A 21683-nucleotide genomic window follows, 5' to 3' on the forward strand; every position below is an offset into this window, starting at 1 on the left:
TTAGCGGGATCATTTTCGTAAACAACCGCTGAATTGCAGAGCGCCAAATTAAAAAAAAAAATACTAAAAATATTTAGAATCATCAAATCACAAGTGAAATATACCAAAACACACCTTAGCTTGTTGTTAATCCACCTATCGTGTCAGATTTGCTGAAAACATGCTTTACAGCGAAAGCAATCCAAGCGTTTGTGAGTTTATCAATCACTAGACAAAACAGTAAGAACAGCTAGCCGCAAATTAGCTTGGTCACGAAAGTCAGAAAAGCAATCAATCAATCAAGTTTATTTTATATAGCCCTTCGTACATCAGCTAATATCTCGAAGTGCTGTACAGAGACCCAGCCTAAAACCCCAAACAGCTAGAATGCAGGTGTAGAAGCACGGTGGCTAGGAAAAACTCCCTAGAAAGGCCAAAACCTAGGAAGAAACCTAGAGAGGAACCAGGCTATGAGGGGTGGCCAGTCCTCTTCTGGCTGTGCCGGGTGGAGATTATAACAGAACTATGCCAAGATGTTCAAAAATGTTCATAAGTGACAAGCATGGTCAAATAATAATCATGAATAATTTTCAGTTGGCTTTTCATAGCCGATCATTAAGAGTTGAAAAACAACAGCTCTGGGACAGGTGGCGGTTCCATAACCGCAGGCAGAACAGCTGAAACCGGAACAGCAGCAAGGCCAGGCGGACTGGGGACAGCAAGGAGCCACCACGCCCGGCAGTCCCGACGTATGGTCCCAGGGCTCAGGTCCTCCGAGAGAAAGAAAGAAAGAAGGGGAAAATTAGAGAGAGCCAAGATTTTCAAAATGTTCATAAATGACAAGCATGGTCAAATAATAATCAGGAATAAATCTCAGTTGGCTTTTCATAGCCGATCATTAAGAGTTGAAAACAGCAGGTCTGGGACAGGTAGGGGTTCCGTAAACGCAGGCAGAACAGTTGAAACTGGAATAGCAGCAAGGCCAGGCGGACTGGGGACAGCAAGGAGTCATCATGCCCGGTAGTCCTGACGTATGGTCCTAGGGCTCAGGTTCTCAGAGAGAGAGAAAGAAAGAGAGAACGAGAGAATTAGAGAAAGCATACTTAAATTCACACAGGACACTGGATAAGACAGGAGAAGTACTCCAGGTATAACCAACTGACCCTAGCCCCCCGACACAAACTACTGCAGCATAAATACTGGAGGCTGAGACAGGAGCGGTCAGGAGACACTGTGGCCCCATCCGAAGATACCCCCGGACAGGGCCAAATAGGAAGGATATAATAAAATGAATCGCTTACCTTTGATGATCTTCGGATGTTTGCACTCACGAGACTCCCAGTTACACAATAAATGTTCTTTTTGTTCGATAAAGATTATTTTTATAACCAAAAAACGCCATTTGGTTTGCTCGTTATGTTCAGAAAACCACAGGCTCGTTCCGGTCATGAAGGGCAGACGAAAATTCCAAGAAGTATCCGTAATGTTCGTAGAAACATGTCAAACGTTTTTTATAATCAATCCTCAGGTTGTTTTTAACATACATAATCGATAATATTTCAACCGGACGGTAAACTATTCAATACTACAGAGAAAGAAAACTCTCGGGCTTGAACTAATCAAAGGACACATTTGAGGCGTTTTGATAAATCTCGCTCATTTTTCAAAATAAAAGCTTGAAACTATGTCTAAAGCCTGGTCACAGCCTGAGGAAGCCATTGGAAAAGGAATCTGGTTGATACCCCTTTAAACGGAGGATGGGCAAGCAATGGAAGAGGGATTTTTCCAAATGAAAGGCACGTCCGGGTTGGATTTCCTCAGGATTTCACCTGCCAAATCAGTTCTGTTATACTCACAAACACTATTTTAACAGTTTTGGAAACTTTAGAGTGTTTTCTATCCAAATCTACCAGTTATATGCATATCATATATTCTGGATCCGAGATGCAGGCAGTTTAATTTGGGCATGCATTTCATCCAAAATTCCGAATGCTGCCCCCTACCCTAGAGAAGTTAACATTCACAAGGCTGCAGAGCCAAACAGATTACCAGGACGTGTACTGCGAGCATGCGCTGATCAACTAGCAAGTGTCTTCACCGACATTTTCAACCTCTCCCTGTCCGAGTCTGTAATACCAACATGTTTTAAGCAGACTACCATAGTCCCTGTGCCCAAGAACACTAAGGTAACCTGCCTAAATGACTACCGACCCGTAGCACTCACGTCTGTAGCCATGAAGTGCTTTGAATTGCTGGTCATGGCTCACATCAACACCATCATCCCAGAAACCCTAGACCCACTACAATTTGCATACTGCCCCAACAGATCCACAGATGATGCAATCTCTATTGCACTCCACACTGCCCTTTCCCACCTGGACAAAAGGAACACCTATGTGAGAATGCTATTCATTTAATACAGCTCAGAGTTCAACACCATAGTGCCCTCAAAGCTCATCACTAAGCTAAGGACCCTGGGACTAAACACCTCCCTCTACAACTGGATCCTGGACTTCCTGACGGGCCGCCCCCCAGGTGGTGAGGGTAGGTAACAACACATCCGCCACGCTGATCCTCAACACGTGGGCCCCTCAGGGGTGCGTGCTCAGCCCTCTCCTGTACTCCCTGTTCACCCACGACTGCACGGCCATTCACGACTCCAACATCATCATTCAATTTTCTGATGACACACCAGTGATCACTGACAGCAACGAGACAGCCTATAGTCTAGGTCCATAAGGCTTCTAAACAGCTTCTACCCCCAAGCCATAAGACTCCTGAACATCTAGTCAAATGGCTACCCAGACTATTTGCATTGCCCCCCCCCCCCCCCCTCCACACCACTGCAACTCTCTGTTGTCATCTATGCATAGTCACTTTAATAGCTCTACCTACATGTACATACTACCTCAACTAACAGGTGCCTCCACACATTGACTCTGTACCGGCACCGCCCTGTATATATTGTTATTTTTCACTACTGCTCTTTAATTACTTGTTACTTTTCTCTCTTATTCTTACCCGTATTGTTTTGAAACTGCACTGTTGGTTAGGGGCTCGTAAGTAAGAATTGAACTGTAAGGTATTCGGCGCATATGACTCATACAATTTGATTTGATTTGAGTTAGAAGGACATACATTAGGTTACTTACATTGATTCTACCAATGCCTCTGTTATAATGTCATTAGCTAAAGCATTATGATGACTCAGCGACACGATGGTTGGGGTATAATTGAGCTGGTTTTCGGTCATTGATAAGTCATTGTCTCAACGCAGCCTTATAATGCTGTGAAAGGATCCAGGAACCCAAATGATTTGGGTGTATACCATCCTCCTTATAAAACTTGTTTTGTTTCCAAAAGATATTGAAATTGTCAACAAAAGTTACATCCATTGAGCTGCAATAATCACGTAGCGTTGTGAAGAGAAAGAATCCTGCTAAAACGTTCAATGCCACGATTCAGAGAGTGCACAGGGCCAGATATGATCAGAGAGGGCACAGGGCCAGATATGATCAGAGAGGACACAGGGCCAGATATGATCAGAGAGAGGACAGGGCCAGATATGATCAGAGAGGACACAGGGCCAGATATGATCAGAGAGGGCACAGGGCCAGATATGATCAGAGAGGGCACAGGGCCAGATATGATCAGAGAGGACACAGGGCCAGATATGATCAGAGGACACAGGGCCAGATATGATCAGAGAGGGCACAGGGCCAGATATGATCAGAGAGGACACAGGGCCAGATATGATCAGAGAGGACACAGGGCCAGATATGATCAGAGAGGACACAGGGCCAGATATGATCAGAGAGGACACAGGGCCAGATATGATCAGAGAGAACACAGGGCCAGATATGATCAGAGAGGGCACAGGGCCAGATATGATCAGAGAGGGCACAGGGCCAGATATGATCAGATAGGGCACAGGGCCAGATATGATCAGAGAGGGCACAGGGCCAGATATGATCAGAGAGGGCACAGGGCCAGATATGATCAGAGAGGACACAGGGCCAGATATGATCAGAGGGCACAGGGCCAGATATGATCAGAGGGCACAGGGCCAGATATGATCAGAGAGAGGACAGGGCCAGATATGATCAGAGAGGACACAGGGCCAGATATGATCAGAGAGGGCACAGGGCCAGATATGATCAGAGAGGACACAGGGCCAGATATGATCAGAGAGAGGACAGGGCCAGATATGATCAGAGAGGGCACAGGGCCAGATATGATCAGAGAGGGCACAGGGCCAGATATGATCAGAGAGGGCACAGGGCCAGATATGATCAGAGAGGACACAGGGCCAGATATGATCAGAGAGGGCACAGGGCCAGATATGATCAGAGAGGGCACAGGGCCAGATATGATCAGAGAGGGCACAGGGCCAGATATGATCAGAGAGGGCACAGGGCCAGATATGATCAGAGAGGACACAGGGCCAGATATGATCAGAGAGGGCACAGGGCCAGATATGATCAGAGAGGACACAGGGCCAGATATGATCAGAGAGGGCACAGGGCCAGATATGATCAGAGAGGGCACAGGGCCAGATATGATCAGAGAGGACACAGGGCCAGATATGATCAGAGAGGGCACAGGGCCAGATATGATCAGAGAGGGCACAGGGCCAGATATGATCAGAGAGGGCACAGGGCCAGATATGATCAGAGAGGACACATGGCCAGATATGATCAGAGAGGACACAGGGCCAGATATGATCAGAGAGGACACAGGGCCAGATATGATCAGAGAGGACACAGGGACAGATATGACCAGAGAGGGCACAGGGCCAGATATGATCAGAGAGGGCACAGGGCCAGATATGATCAGAGAGGACACAGGGCCAGATATGATCAGAGAGGACACAGGACCAGATATGATCAGAGAGGACACAGGGCCAGGTATGATCAGAGAGGACACAGGGCCAGATATGATCAGAGAGGACACATGTATTTTATTAGTGTCAAGCAGAGTCAATCAGCTCTTTAAATTCCAGTTTCAACTGTTCAGAGCTGCCCTTCATAATGTCATTAAAACCCACATGGACTACGATAGAACCAATGTCCTGGCGTAGTACATTCAGGACCAGCTTAGTAATGTCATTAAAACCCACATGGACTACGATAATGTCCATATCCTGGTGTAGTACATTCAGGAGCAGCTTAGTAATGTCATTTACTCGATCTCCGGGATAAGACATTGTTTCTGCACCAGGAACAGTCACATTTCTTACCATGGATCTGCCCAAAATCATAGCTACAGATTGTTACACCAGATAATGTGATTTAACCAAATGTTTTTGGTATCCATTACTGGAAGTTACAGGATAGGTACTGTTTGGTGTAGCAAATCAAATTACATTTTTATTTGTCACGTGTAGACCTTACAGTGAAATGCTGAATACAACAGGTAAGGTAGACCTTACAGTGAAATGCTGAATACAACAGGTGTAGTAGACCTTACAGTGAAATGCTGAATACAACAGGTGTAGTAGACCTCACAGTGAAATGCTGAATACAACAGGTGTAGACCTCACAGTGAAATGCTGAATACAACAGGTGTAGTAGACCTCACAGTGAAATGCTGAATACAACAGGTGTAGTAGACCTCACAGTGAAATGCTGAATACAACAGGTGTAGTAGACCTTACAGTGAAATGCTGAATACAACAGGTGTAGTAGACCTTACAGTGAAATGCTGAATACAACAGGTGTAGTAGACCTTACAGTGAAATGCTGAATACAACAGGTGGAGTAGACCTTACAGTGAAATGCTGAATACAACAGGTGTAGTAGACCTTACAGTGAAATGCTGAATACAACAGGTGTAGTAGACCTTACAGTGAAATGCTGAATACAACAGGTGTAGTAGACCTTACAGTGAAATGCTGAATACAACAGGTGTAGTAGACCTTACAGTGAAATGCTGAATACAACAGGTGTAGTAGACCTTACAGTGAAATGCTGAATACAACAGGTGTAGTAGACCTTACAGTGAAATGCTGAATACAACAGGTGTAGTAGACCTTACAGTGAAATGCTGAATACAACAGGTGTAGTAGACCTTACAGTGAAATGCTGAATACAACAGGTGTAGTAGACCTCACAGTGAAATGCTGAATACAACAGGTGTAGACCTCACAGTGAAATGCTGAATACAACAGGTGTAGTAGACCTTACAGTGAAATGCTGAATACAACAGGTGTAGTAGACCTTACAGTGAAATGCTGAATACAACAGGTGTAGTAGACCTCACAGTGAAATGCTGAATACAACAGGTGTAGTAGACCTTACAGTGAAATGCTGAATACAACAGGTGTAGTAGACCTCACAGTGAAATGCTGAATACAACAGGTGTAGTAGACCTCACAGTGAAATGCTGAATACAACAGATGTAGTAGACCTCACAGTGAAATGCTGAATACAACAGGTGTAGTAGACCTTACAGTGAAATGCTGAATACAACAGGTGTAGTAGACCTTACTGTGAAATGCTGAATACAACAGGTGTAGTAGACCTTACAGTGAAATGCTGAATACAACAGGTGTAGTAGACCTTACAGTGAAATGCTGAATACAACAGGTGTAGTAGACCTTACAGTGAAATGCTGAATACAACAGGTGTAGTAGACCTTACAGTGAAATGCTGAATACAACAGGTGTAGTAGACCTTACAGTGAAATGCTGAATACAACAGGTGTAGTAGACCTTACAGTGAAATGCTGAATACAACAGGTGTAGTAGACCTCACAGTGAAATGCTGAATACAACAGGTGTAGACCTCACAGTGAAATGCTGAATACAACAGGTGTAGTAGACCTTACAGTGAAATGCTGAATACAACAGGTGTAGTAGACCTTACAGTGAAATGCTGAATACAACAGGTGTAGTAGACCTCACAGTGAAATGCTGAATACAACAGGTGTAGTAGACCTCACAGTGAAATGCTGAATACAACAGGTGTAGTAGACCTTAAAGTGAAATGCTGAATACAACAGGTGTAGTAGACCTTACAGTGAAACGCTGAATACAACAGGTGTAGACCTCACAGTGAAATGCCAAATACAACAGGTGTAGTAGACCTTACAGTGAAATGCTGAATACAACAGGTGTAGTAGACCTCACAGTGAAATGCTGAATACAACAGGTGTAGTAGACCTCACAGTGAAATGCTGAATACAACAGGTGTAGTAGACCTTACAGTGAAATGCTGAATACAACAGGTGTAGTAGACCTTACAGTGAAATGCTGAATACAACAGGTGTAGTAGACATTACAGTGAAATGCTGAATACAACAGGTGTAGTAGACCTCACAGTGAAATGCTGAATACAACAGGTGTAGTAGACCTTACAGTGAACTGCTGAATACAACAGGTGTAGACCTCACAGTGAAATGCTGAATACAACAGGTGTAGTAGACCTTACAGTGAAATGCTGAATACAACAGGTGTAGTAGACCTCACAGTGAAATGCTGAATACAACAGGTGTAGTAGACCTTACAGTGAAATGCTGAATACAACAGGTGTAGTAGACCTTACAGTGAAATGCTGAATACAACAGGTGTAGTAGACCTTACAGTGAAATGCTGAATACAACAGGTGTAGTAGACCTCACAGTGAAATGCTGAATACAACAGGTGTAGTAGACCTTACAGTGAAATGCTGAATACAACAGGTGTAGTAGACCTCACAGTGTAATGCTGAATACAACAGGTGTAGTAGACCTCACAGTGAAATGCTGAATACAACAGGTGTAGTAGACCTTACAGTGTAATGCTGAATACAACAGGTGTAGTAGACCTCACAGTGAAATGCTGAATACAACAGGTGTAGTAGACCTCACAGTGAAATGCTGAATACAACAGGTGTAGTAGACCTTACAGTGTAATGCTGAATACAACAGGTGTAGTAGACCTCACAGTGAAATGCTGAATACAACAGGTGTAGTAGACCTTACAGTGAAATGCTGAATACAACAGGTTTAGACCTTACAGTGAAATGCTGAATACAACAGGTGTAGTAGACCTTACAGTGAAATGCTGAATACAACAGGTGTAGTAGACCTTACAGTGAAATGCTGAATACAACAGGTGTAGTAGACCTTACAGTGAAATGCTGAATACAACAGGTGTAGTAGACCTCACAGTGAAATGCTGAATACAACAGGTGTAGTAGACCTCACAGTGAAATGCTGAATACAACAGGTGTAGTAGACCTCACAGTGAAATGCTGAATACAACAGGTGTAGTAGACCTCACAGTGTAATGCTGAATACAACAGGTGTAGTAGACCTTACAGTGAAATGCTGAATACAACAGGTGTAGTAGACCTTACAGTGAAATGCTGAATACAACAGGTGTAGTAGACCTTACAGTGAAATGCTGAATACAACAGGTGTAGTAGACCTCACAGTGAAATGCTGAATACAACAGGTGTAGTAGACCTTACAGTGAAATGCTGAATACAACAGGTGTAGTAGACCTTACAGTGAAATGCTGAATACAACAGGTGTAGTAGACCTTACAGTGAAATGCTGAATACAACAGGTGTAGTAGACCTCACAGTGAAATGCTGAATACAACAGGTGTAGTAGACCTCACAGTGAAATGCTGAATACAACAGGTGTAGTAGACCTTACAGTGAAATGCTGAATACAACAGGTTTAGACCTTACAGTGAAATGCTGAATACAACAGGTGTAGTAGACCTTACAGTGAAATGCTGAATACAACAGGTGTAGTAGACCTTACAGTGAAATGCTGAATACAACAGGTGTAGTAGACCTCACAGTGAAATGCTGAATACAACAGGTGTAGACCTCACAGTGAAATGCTGAATACAACAGGTGTAGTAGACCTTACAGTGAAATGCTGAATACAACAGGTGTAGGTAGACCTTACAGTGAAATGCTGAATACAACAGGTGTAGTAGACCTCACAGTGAAATGCTGAATACAACAGGTGTAGTAGACCTCACAGTGAAATGCTGAATACAACAGGTGTAGTAGACCTTACAGTGAAATGCTGAATACAACAGGTGTAGTAGACCTCACAGTGAAATGCTGAATACAACAGGTGTAGTAGACCTCACAGTGAAATGCTGAATACAACAGGTGTAGTAGACCTCACAGTGAAATGCTAAATACAACAGGTGTAGTAGACCTTACAGTGAAATGCTGAATACAACAGGTGTAGTAGACCTTACAGTGAAATGCTGAATACAACAGGTGTAGTAGACCTCACAGTGAAATGCTGAATACAACAGGTGTAGTAGACCTTACAGTGAAATGCTGAATACAACAGGTTTAGACCTTACACTGAAATGCTGAATACAACAGGTGTAGTAGACCTTACTGTGAAATGCCGAATACAACAGGTTTAGACCTTACAGTGAAATGCTGAATACAACAGGTGTAGTAGACCTCACAGTGAAATGCTAAATACAACAGGTTTAGACCTTACTGTGAAATGCTGAATACAACAGGTGTAGTAGACCTTACAGTGAAATGCTGAATACAACAGGTTTAGACCTTACAGTGAAATGCTGAATACAACAGGTGTAGTAGACCTTACAGTGAAATGCTGAATACAACAGGTGTAGGTAGACTTTACAGTGAAATGCTGAATACAACAGGTGTAGTAGACCTCACAGTGAAATGCTGAATACAACAGGTTTAGACCTTACAGTGAAATGCTGAATACAACAGGTGTAGTAGACCTTACAGTGAAATGCTGAATACAACAGGTGTAGACCTTACAGTGAAATGCTGAATACAACAGGTTTAGACCTTACACTGAAATGCTTACTTACAAGCCCTTAACCAACAATACAGTTTTAAGAATATACCTAAAGAAAAAGTTAGAAATTACACTGATTGAATCTTTACATATTTATATCCATAACTGTGTCTTTTCTATATACCATTTACATAATAAATAAGCTCTACATATTTAGTTAAAGACCGACTGAGTCGTAAAAAAGCAACTTCTCTGGTTGAAAACAGCCACTGATATGAGACAGAAACATTTTGCTAGTGTAAAAATTGACTCAAGTGTAAATAGGATAATTTTGGTCATAAAGTCAGTCTTGTCTAAAACTGAGATTTACAAGATGATTAGGAAAAAGATTGTACGTCACGGAATTAAGGCTTTTCTTGGGTTGGGTTTATTTCAGTCCTGCCCATATGCCCACACCTGTAGCGAGTATGATGGGAGACAGGGTGCTGGTTTCAAGCGCAGGGCGCGGCAGGTGTTTATTAGCTGGGTCCAGGGACAGGCAGAAGGTCATACACAGGGACTCCAAAAACGCAACAGTACAGGCAGGGAAAAGGTTAAAAACTATGATACACAGGAGGACTAATACAGAAATAAACAGAGCCCCGAATAGAATGTGTAACAAAACAAACAATACCTCACAGTGACGGGGTGCAAAGAACTGAACTAAATAGTGTGTGATAATTTTTATTTTATTTATTTTATTTCACCTTTATTTAAGTTCTCATTTGCAACTGCGACCTGGCCAAGATAAAGCATAGCAGTGTGAACAGACAACAACACAGAGTTACACATGGAGTAAACAATAAACAAGTCAATAACTGTCACGTTCCTGACCTGTTTTCCTTTGTTTTGTATTCATTTTAGTTGGTCAGGGCGTGAGTTGGGTGGGTTTGTCTATGTTTTGTATTTCTATGTGGGGTTTTGTGTTCGGCCTGGTATGATTCTCAATTAGAGACAGGTGTGTATTGTTTGTCTCTAATTGAGAGTCATACAAAGGCAGCCAGGGTTTCACTGGTGTTTTGTGGGTGTTTGTTCCTGTGTCCACACATGGACGGTTGAAGGTTAGTCACGTTTGTTGTTTTGTAGTTTTGTAGTGTCTTGTTTGCTGTTTTCATTAAAAGATGGCTTATTTCCCTCAATCCGCATCTTGGTCCTATCCATGCTCCTCCTCGTCTAAGGGGGAGAACAACAATGACTGCCTTTACAGAAACACCCACCACAACAGGACCAAGCGGATTGAGGAGAGAGAGAAAGAACTAAAGCAATGGAGAGAAGAGGAATGGAGTTGGGAGCAAATTTTCAATGGAGAAGGACCCTGGGCTAAGGTGGGAGAGAATCGCCGCTCTCGGGAGGAGAAGAAGGCAGCCACAGCCCAGGAGCGCAGGTATGAGGGTACGCGGCTAGCACGGAAGCCCGAGAGGCTCACCCAAAAATTTCTTGGGGGGGGGCTAAAGGGGAGTGTGGCGAAGCCGGGTTGGATACCTGAGCCAACTCCCCGGGCTTGCCGTGGAGTAAGAGGGCGTCGTACTGGTCAGACACCGTGTTATGCGGTAAAGCGCACGGTGTCCCCAGTACGCGTGCTTAGCCCAGTGCGGGCTATTCCACCTTGCCGCACTGGGAGGGCTAGGTTGGGCATCGAGCCGAGTGCCATGAAGCCGGCCCAACGTATCTGGTCTCCAGTACGTCTCCTCGGGCCGGTGTACATGGCACCAGCCTTACAGGTGGTGTCCCCGGTTCGCCTGCATAGCCCAGTGCGGGCTATTCCACCTCGCCGCACTGGCAGGGCTACGGGGTCCATTCAACCTGGTAAGGTTGGGGAGGCTCGGTGCTCAAGAGCACGTGTCCTCCTTCACGGTCCGGTATATCCGGCACCACCTTCCCACCCCAGCTCAGTACCACCAGTGCCTACACCACGCACCAGGCTTCCAGTGCATCTCCAGAGCCCTGTTCCTCCTCCACGTACTCTCCCTATGGTGCGTGTCTCCAGCCCAGTGCCTCCAGTTCCGGCACCACGCACCAAGCCTCCTGTGCGCCTCCAGAGCCCTGGACGCACTGTTCCTTCTCCCCGCACTCGCCCTGAGGTGCGTGCCCTCAGCCCGGTACCTCCAGTTCCGGTACCACGCACCAGGCCTAGAGTGCGCCACGAGAGTCCAGTGTGCCCTGTTCCTGTTCCCCGCACTCGCCCTGAGGTGCGTGCCCTCAGCCCGGTACCTCCAGTTCCGGTACCACGCACCAGGCCTATAGTGCGTCTCAGCCGGCCAGAGTCTGCCGTCTGCCCAGCGGTGCCTGAACGGCCCGTCTGCCCAGCTCCGTCTGAGCCATCTGTCTGCCCAGCGCCGTCTGAGCCATCTGTCTGCCCAGCGCCGTCTGAGCCATCTGTCTGCCCAGCGCCGTCTGAGCCATCTGTCTGCCCAGCGCCGTCTGAGCCATCTGTCTGCCCAGCGCCGTCTGGGCCATCTGTCTGCCCAGCGCCGTCTGAGCCATCTGTCTGCCCAGCGCCATCTGAGTCAGCCGTCTGCCACGAGCCATTAGAGCCGCCCGTCTGTCCCGAGCCAGTAGAGCCGTCCGTCAGTCAGGAGCCGCTAGAGCCGTCCGTCAGTCAGGAGCTGCCAGAGACGCCCGCCAGTCAGGAGCTGCCAGAGACGCCCGCCAGTCAGGAGCTGCCAGAGACGCCCGCCAGTCAGGAGCTGCCAGAGACGCCCGCCAGTCAGGAGCTGCCAGAGACGCCCGCCAGTCAGGAGCTGCCAGAGACGCCCGCCAGTCAGGAGCTGCCCGCCAGTCAGGAGCTGCCCGCCAGTCAGGAGCTGCCCTACAGTCCGGAGCTGCCCTACAGTCCGGAGCTGCCCTACAGTCCGGAGCTGCCCTACAGTCCGGAGCTGCCACTCAGCCCGGACCTGCCGGAGTCCCTCAGCCCGGACCTGCCGGAGTCCCTCAGCCCGGACCTGCCGGAGTCCCTCAGCCCGGACCTGCCGGAGTCCCTCAGCCCGGACCTGCCGGAGTCCCTCAGCCAGGACCTGCCGGAGTCCCTCAGCCAGGACCTGCCGGAGTCCCTCAGCCAGGACCTGCCGGAGTCCCTCAGCCAGGACCTGGAGTCCCTCAGCCAGGACCTGCCGCCCCTTGTCCCGGTGCTGCCCCTTGTCCCGGTGCTGCCCCTTGTCCCGGTGCTGCCCCTTGTCCCGGTGCTGCCCCTTGTCCCGGTGCTGCCCCTTGTCCCGGTGCTGCCCCTTGTCCCGGTGCTGCCCCTTGTCCCGGTGCTGCCCCTTATCCCGGTGCTGCCCCTTATCCCGGTGCTGCCCCTTCATTTAGGTGGGGTTAGTGGGAGGGTGGTCATTGGGAGGGGGATAAAGAAGCGGGGATTGATTATGGTGGGGTGGGGACCTCGTCCACCGCCAGAGCCGCCACCGTGGACAGACGCCCACCCAGACCCTCCCCTAGACTTTGTGCTGGTGCGCCCGGAGTTCGCACCTTAAGGGGGGGGTTCTGTCACGTTCCTGACCTGTTTTCCTTTGTTTTGTATTCATTTTAGTTGGTCAGGGCGTGAGTTGGGTGGGTTTGTCTATGTTTTGTATTTCTATGTGGGGTTTTGTGTTCGGCCTGGTATGATTCTCAATTAGAGACAGGTGTGTATTGTTTGTCTCTAATTGAGAGTCATACAAAGGCAGCCAGGGTTTCACTGGTGTTTTGTGGGTGTTTGTTCCTGTGTCCACACATGGACGGTTGAAGGTTAGTCACGTTTGTTGTTTTGTAGTTTTGTAGTGTCTTGTTTGCTGTTTTCATTAAAAGATGGCTTATTTCCCTCAATCCGCATCTTGGTCCTATCCATGCTCCTCCTCGTCTAAGGGGGAGAACAACAATGACTGCCTTTACAATAACATGGTAGAAAAAAAGAGAATCTATATACAATGTGTGCAAAAGGCATGAGGTAGGCAATAAATCGAATAATTACAATTTAGCAGATTAACACTGGAGTGATAAATCATCAGATGATCATGTGCAAGAAGAGATACTGGTGTGCAAAAGAGCAGAAAAGTAAATAAATAAAAGCAGTATGGGGGTGAGGTAGGTAAATTGGGTGGGTAGTTTACAGATGGACTATGTACAGCTGCAGCGATCGGTTAGCTGCTCGGATAGCAGATTTTTAAAGTTGTTGAGGGAGATAAAAGTCTCCAACTTCAGAGATTTTTGCAATTCGTTCCAGTCGCAGGCAGCAGAGAACTGGAAGGAAAGGCGTCCAAATGAGGTTTTGGCTTTAGGGATGATCAGTGAGATACACCTGCTGGAGCGCGTGCTACGGGTGGGTGTAGCCATCGTGACCAGTGAACTGAGATAAGGCGGCACTTTACCTAGCATAGCCTTGTAGATGACCTGGAGCCAGTGGGTCTGACGACGAACATGTAGCGAGGGCCAGCCGACTAGGGCATACAGGTCGCAGTGGTGGGTCGTATAAGGTGCTTTAGTAACAAAACGGATGGCACTGTGATAAACTGCATCCAGTTTGCTGAGTAGAGTATTGGAAGCTATTTTGTAGATGACATCGCCGAAGTCGAGGATCGGTAGGATAGTCAGTTTTACTAGGGTAAGTTTGGCGGCGTGAGTGAAGGAGGCTTTGTTGCGGAATAGAAAGCCAACTCTAGATTTGATTTTGGATTGGAGATGTTTGATATGAGTCTGGAAGGAGAGTTTTCAGTCTAGCCAGACACCTAGGTACTTATAGATGTCCACATATTCTAGGTCGGAACCGTCCAGGGTGGTGATGCTAGTCGGGCGTGCGGGTGCAGGCAGCGAACGGTTGAAAAGCATGTATTTGGTTTTACTAGCGTTTAAGAGCAGTTGGAGGCCACGGAAGGAGTGTTGTATGGCATTGAAGCTCGTTTGGAGGTTAGATAGCACAGTGTCCAGGGAAGGGCCGGAAGTATACAGAATGGTGTCGTCTGCGTAGAGGTGGATCATGGAATCGCCCGCAGCAAGAGCAACATCATTGATGTATACAGAGAAAAGAGTCGGCCCGAGAATTGAACCCTGTGGTACCCGGACAACATGCCCTCCGATTTGACACACTGAACTCTGTCTGCAAAGTAGTTGGTGAACCAGGCAAGGCAGTCATTAGAAAAACCGAGGCTACTGAGTCTGCCGATAAGAATATGGTGATTGACAGAGTCGAAAGCCTTGGCCAGGTCGATGAAGACGGCTGCACAGTAATGTCTTTTATCGATGGCGGTTATGACATCGTTTAGTACCTTGAGCGTGGCTGAGGTGCACCCGTGACCGGCTCGGAAACCGGATTGCACAGCGGAGAAGGTACGGTGGGATTCGAGATGGTCAGTGATCTGTTTGTTGACTTGGCTTTCGAAGACCTTAGATAGGCAGGGCAGGATGGATATAGGTCTGTAACAGTTTGGGTCCAGGGTGTCTCCCCCTTTGAAGAGGGGGATGACCGCGGCAGCTTTCCAATCCTTGGGGATCTCAGATGATACGAAGGAGAGGTTGAACAGGCTGGTAATAGGGGGTGCGACAATGGCGGCGGACAGTTTCAGAAATAGGGGGTCCAGATTGTCAAGGCCAGCCGATTTGTATGGGTCCAGGTTTTCCAGCTCTTTCAGAACATCTGCTATCTGGATATGGGTAAAGGAGAAGCTGGGGAGGCTTGGGCGAGTAGCAGCGGGGGGGGGGCGGGGCTGTTGGCCAAGGTTGGAGTCACCAGGAGGAAGGCATGGCCAGCCATTGAGAAATGTTTGTTGAAGTTTTCGATTATCACGGACTTATCAGTGGTGACCGTGTCACCTAGTCTCAGTGCAGTGGGCAGCTGGGAGGAGGTGCTCTTGTTTTTCATGGACTTTACAGTATCCCAGAACTTTTTGGAGTTAGAGCTACAGGATGCAAATTTCTGCTTGAAAAAGCTGGCCTTTGCTTTCCTGACTGACTGCGTGTATTGGTTCCTGACTTCCCTGAACAGTTGCATATCGCGGGGGCTCTTCGATGCTATTGCAGTTCGCCACAGGATGTTTTTGTGCTGGTCGAGGGCAGTCAGGTCTGGAGTGAACCAAGGGCTATATCTGTTCTTGGTTCTGCATTTTTTGAACGGAGCATGCTTGTCTAATATGGTGAGGAAGTAACTTTTAAAGAATGACCAGGCATCCTCAACTGACGGGATGAGGTCAATATCCTTCCAGGGTACCCGGGCCAGGTCGATTAGAAAGGCCTGCTCGCAGAAGTGTTTTAGGGAGCGTTTGACAGTGATGAGGGGTGGTCGTTTGACCGCGGACCCGTGGCGGATACAGGCAATGAGGCAGTGATCGCTGAGATCTTGATTGAAGACAGCAGAGGTGTATTTGGAGGTCAAGATGGTCAGGATAATGTCTATTAGGGTGCCCATGTTTACGGATTTAGGGTTGTACCTGGTGGGTTCCTTGATGATTTGTGTGAGATTGAGGGCATCGAGCTTAGATTGTAGGACTGCCGGGGTGTTAAGCATATCCCAGTTTAGGTCACCTAACAGAACAAACTCTGAAGCTAGATGGGGAGCGATCAATTCACAGATGGTGTCCAGGGCACAGCTGGGAGCTGAGGGGGGTCGGTAGCAGGCGGCAACAGTGAGAGACTTATTTCTGGAGAGATTAATTTTTAAAATTAGAAGTTCGAACTGTTTGGGCATAGACCTGGAAAGTATGACAGAACTTTGCAGGCTATCTCTGCAGTAGATTGCAACTCCTCCCCCTTTGGCAGTTCTATCTTGACGGAAAGTGTTATAGTTGGGTATGGAAATCTCAGAATTTTTGGTGGCCTTCCTAAGCCAGGATTCGGACACGGCAAGGACATCAGGGTTGGCAGAGTGTGCTAAAGCGGTGAGTAAGGCAAACTTAGGGAGGAGGCTTCTGATGTTGACATGCATGAGGCCAAGGCTTTTTCGATCACAGAAGTCAACAAATGAGGGTGACTGGGGACATGCAGGGCCTGGGTTTACCTCCACATCACCTGAGGAACAGAGGAGTAGTAGGATGAGGGTGCGGCTAAAGGCTATCAAAACTGGTCGCCTAGAGCGTTGGGGACAAGGAATAAAAGGAGCAGATTTATGGGCGTGGTAGAATAGATTCTGGGCATAATGTGCAGACCAGGGTATGGTGGGGCACGGGGTACATAATGACATACAGGTGTGTGAACAGGTGATCAGAATTGAGATGATTGGAATCTGGAAAGTGAGCTGCGTTCATGGGATCTATGTGTTTGAGAGTGTGAGCTGCGTTCAGGGGATTTATGTGTTTGAGAGTGTGAGCTGCGTTCATGGGATCTATGTGTTTGAGAGTGTGAGCTGCGTTCAGAGTATCTAGGTGTTTGAGAGAGTGAGCTGCGTTCAGGGTATCTAGGTGTTTGAGAGTGTGAGCAGCGTTCAGGGTATCTAGGTGTTTGAGAGAGTGAGCTGCGTTCAGGGTATCTAGGTGTTTGAGAGAGTGAGCTGCGTTCAGGGTATCTAGGTGTTTGAGAGTGTGAGCTGGAAAGTGAGCTGTGTTCAGGGGATCGATGTGTTTGAGAGAGTGAGCTGCGTTCAGGGTATCTAGGTGTTTGAGAGAGTGAGCTGGAAAGTGAGCTGTGTTCAGGGTATCTAGGTGTTTGAGAGAGTGAGCTGCGTTCAGGGTATCTAGGTGTTTGAGAGTGTGAGCTGGAAAGTGAGCTGTGTTCAGGGTATCTAGGTGTTTGAGAGTGTGAGCTGGAAAGTGAGCTGTGTTCAGGGTATCTAGGTGTTTGAGAGTGTGAGCTGGAAAGTGAGCTGTGTTCAGGGTATCTAGGTGTTTGAGAGTGTGAGCTGGAAAGTGAGCTGTGTTCAGGGTATCTAGGTGTTTGAGAGTGTGAGCTGGAAAGTGAGCTGTGTTCAGGGTATCTAGGTGTGTGAGAGTGAGCTGTGTTCAGGCGATCTAGGTGTGTGAGAGAGAGTGAGCTGCGTTCAGAGTATCTAGGTGTGGGAGAGAGTGAGCTGCGTTCAGGGTATTTAGGTGTTTGAGAGAGTGAGCTGCGTTCAGGGTATTTAGGTGTTTGAGAGAGTGAGCTGCGTTCAGGGTATCTAGGTGTTTGAGAGAGTGAGCTGCGTTCAGGGTATCTAGGTGTTTGAGAGAGTGAGCTGCGTTCAGGGTATCTAGGTGTTTGAGAGAGTGATCTGGAGAGTGAGCTGCGTTCAGGGTATCTAGGTGTTTGAGAGTGTGATCTGGAGAGTGAGCTGCGTTCAGGGTATCTAGGTGTTTGAGAGTGTGATCTGGAGAGTGAGCTGCGTTCAGGGTATCTAGGTGTTTGAGAGAGTGAGCTGGAAGCAGACGGTACAACAGCACCCAAGTAATCATCAATTTCGAGCGCAGCTGCACGCGACCCGATCGTAATGCCTGTGGTAAATTTGGTTTGACTTTGGATATCCCGATGGGGCTAGTTAGGAACCATCAGTAAATTACACAATGTACATGGGACAACATAAAAACCTCAAACCTACCATAAATTGTAGAAATTCATATACAAACTAAATATTGTCCCATTTACATTGTGTAATTTATTGACTGTCTCTAACTAGCCCCGGAGATAGGCTATCCAAAGTGAAACCTACTTTAGCACTAGCTAGCCCAAGCTACTTCCAGACACAAGACCAGGGCCCGGTTTCGCAAAAGCATCTTAAGGCTAAATTCATCATTAGGTTCTTAGGAGTATTGTTAAATCTCTGAGCTGTTTCCCAAAACAATCGTTATTAACGTTGCACTTGAAAACGCTCGTAATCTAACGCCTGCATCGTTAGATGCTATTTTGCCCTCAAACGTCACTTTGTACACAGAAGATCTCCGCTAAACACAGAATCAAATGGTTTATCCATCTCTCTCTGACACCGATATCTTCCGAACAAAGTTGACTTCAAATACAACGTTGCCAACGTCTTTCCAATCGATACAAACACTCAATGTATAAAAAATATTCTTCAAATGAAAACCGAGATAACAGCATAATATATATTTATATATGCTTATCTTAATCATGTTAAATCAATTGAGTTATATTTTGCTACTTGTAGGCTACTGTCTGTAATTTGTCCCAATATATTTCATGCTGTGTAGCCTAACGTGATAAATGATGTGCCAAATCAGTCATTTAGTGAATTTTTATTTGGTAAGCATTAGTATAATCCGCCTCAATATTTGCAGCCGTAGGGTGATAATAGGAGCTGATCCGTCGTCAGTATTGTGAAATAATTATAATTATATAATTAGGTAAGATTAGATTGTAGAAAGCTGATCCGAGGACAGCGCTCCCTTTCTTTCGATACTACTACTATATCGACACATGATCCAACGACGCATTTAGCGACCGTTCTCTATGCGCGGTGATTTCGGAAACGCTTGATACATCTTCGGCTGTTGTAAAGACAGATGCAACGTTACAACACTCGTAAATCCTAATTCCATCGCTATCGGGGGGAAAAACGCCCCTGGTTATAGACTGTTTCAAGTTATCTCGAAGGGTGAGTGGCTAACTGTGTACTGTTTAGGCAGAGGGTATGTACAAACGCTTCCAAAGTGCATACAAGAGACACCCACATTGATTCACAACCCCAAGACAACTCTCGTTTGTGGCTTCAGTCATGCATTTCTTAATGCGCAAAACTACAGTATAAAATGAGACCCATATCAGTATGTTCAGCCCCACTTGAAACACTGTCGTTATTATATATTGAGACAAACAGACAACGTTTCAATTCCGACAGAGATTTTCATCAAAACCTGTTATTTTGTTTTATCTCAAATAGATCAAATAAATAAAGATCAGTAAATGTATCTTCATTCGCTAAGGCAGTATTTTCACCTTGGAGGAAAACACCGGGGAGTTTTTATAGACCGCCAGGAACAAAGAAAAAGGCATCCATTTACGTTTATGTTTATGAGTGCATTTCACACTACTTTTGGATTATAATTGGATTGTAAAAAGCTTGTATAAATAACCTGCTTAATATAGTGTGTGTGTTATCAGTGCAAATCAGCTACATTACTTACTATTTGAAAATACACTTCAATCAGTAAATTGGTCTTTGGCTAGCTTTGCTGCAGCCTTACAGAGCCTTCAGAGAGTATTCACACCCCTTGACTTTTTTTCCACATTTTCTTGTTTTAAAGACTTAATCTAAACTGGATTAAATTGAGATTATTTTTGTTACTGGCCAACACACAATACCCCAGAATGACAAAGTGGGGTTATGTTTTTCGAACATTGAATATCCCTTTAAACATGGTGAAGTTATTGATTACACTTTGGATGATGCATAAATACACCCAGTCATTACAAAGATACAGGTGTCCTTCCTAACTCAGTTGCCGGAGAGGAAGGAAACTGCTCAGGGATTTCACCATGAGGCCAATGGTGACTTTAAAACAGTTACAGAGTTTAATGGCTGTGATAGGAGAAAACTGAGGATGGATCAACAACATTGTAGTAACTCCACAATACTAACCTAAATGACAGAGTGAAAAGGAAGTCTGTACAGAATAAAAATATTTCAAAACATGCATCCTGTTTTCAACAACGCACTAAAGTAAAACTGCAAAAAATGTGTTATGTTTGGGGCAAATCCAATACATTACTGAGTTCAACTCTCCATATTTTCAAGCATAGTGGTGGCTGCATCATATTATGGGTATGCTTGTAATCGTTAAGGACTGGAGTTTTTCATGATAAAAAAAGAAACGGAATGGAGCTAAACACAGGCAAAAATCCAGGAGGAAAACCTGGTTCAGTCTGCTTTCCACCAGACTGATGGCTGTGTTGTGGTCTGTGTTCCAGGTGGACGGGGCTGATGGCTGTGTTGTGGTCTGTGTTCCAGGTGGATGGGGCTGATGGCTGTGTTGTGGTCTGTGTTCCAGGTGGAGGGGGCTGATGGCTGTGTTGTGGTCTGTGTTCCAGGTGGATGGGGCTGATGGCTGTGTTGTGGTCTGTGTTCCAGGTGGATGGGGCTGATGGCTGTGTTGTGATCTGTGTTCCAGGTAATTGGGGCTGATGGCTGTGTTGTGATCTGTGTTCCAGGTGGACGGGGCTTTAGGAGCTGAGGAGATGGTGGAGACTCTGACAGAGAGGAATCTAGACCTGGAGGAGAAAGTCAGAGAGCTGAGAGAGACCGTCGTTGATCTGGTAAGACAGACACACCACAGACCAACATGGGACAGACACACCACAGACCAACTAGGACAGACACACCACAGACCAACAGACACACCACAGACCAACTAGGACAGACACACCACAGACCAACAGACACACCACAGACCAACTAGGACAGACACAGACCAACAGACACACCACAGACCAACTAGGACAGACACACCACAGACCAACTAGGACAGACACACCACAGACCAACTAGGACAGACACACCACAGACCAACAGACACACCACAGACCAACTAGGACAGACACAGACCAACAGACACACCACAGACCAACTAGGACAGACACACCACAGACCAACAGACACACCACAGACCAACTGGGACAGACACACCACAGACCAACTCGGACAGACACACCACAGACACACCACAGACCAACTAGGACAGACACAGACCAACAGACACACCACAGACCAACAGACACACCACAGACCAACAGACACACCACAGACCAACAGACACACCACAGACCAACAGACACACCACAGACCTACTGGGACAGACACACCACAGACCAACTCGGACAGACACACCACAGACCAACAGACACACCACAGACCAACTAGGACAGACACAGACCAACAGACACACCACAGACCAACAGACACACCACAGACCAACAGACACACCACAGACCAACTGGGAGAGACACACCACAGACCAACAGACACACCACAGACCAACAGACACGCCACAGACCAACAGACACACCACAGACCAACTAGGACAGACGCACCACAGACC

At 46.5% G+C, this 21683-nt stretch overlaps 1 protein-coding gene across 1 annotated transcript in view; it reads left to right on the forward strand.

Moving 5' to 3' along the window:
- LOC129813310 (dynactin subunit 1-like) overlaps positions 1 to 21683 on the forward strand; it is a 94521-nt gene that overhangs the window by 22589 nt on the left and 50249 nt on the right. Inside the window, exon 9 of the mRNA XM_055865653.1 lies at positions 20797 to 20901. Within this exon, the coding sequence (XP_055721628.1) occupies positions 20797 to 20901 (105 nt within the window). The remainder of the gene's footprint in view (positions 1 to 20796; positions 20902 to 21683) is intronic.

This window comes from Salvelinus fontinalis, chromosome 16 (genome assembly GCF_029448725.1).
Source record: "Salvelinus fontinalis isolate EN_2023a chromosome 16, ASM2944872v1, whole genome shotgun sequence".
NCBI classification, from domain to species: domain Eukaryota; kingdom Metazoa; phylum Chordata; class Actinopteri; order Salmoniformes; family Salmonidae; genus Salvelinus; species Salvelinus fontinalis.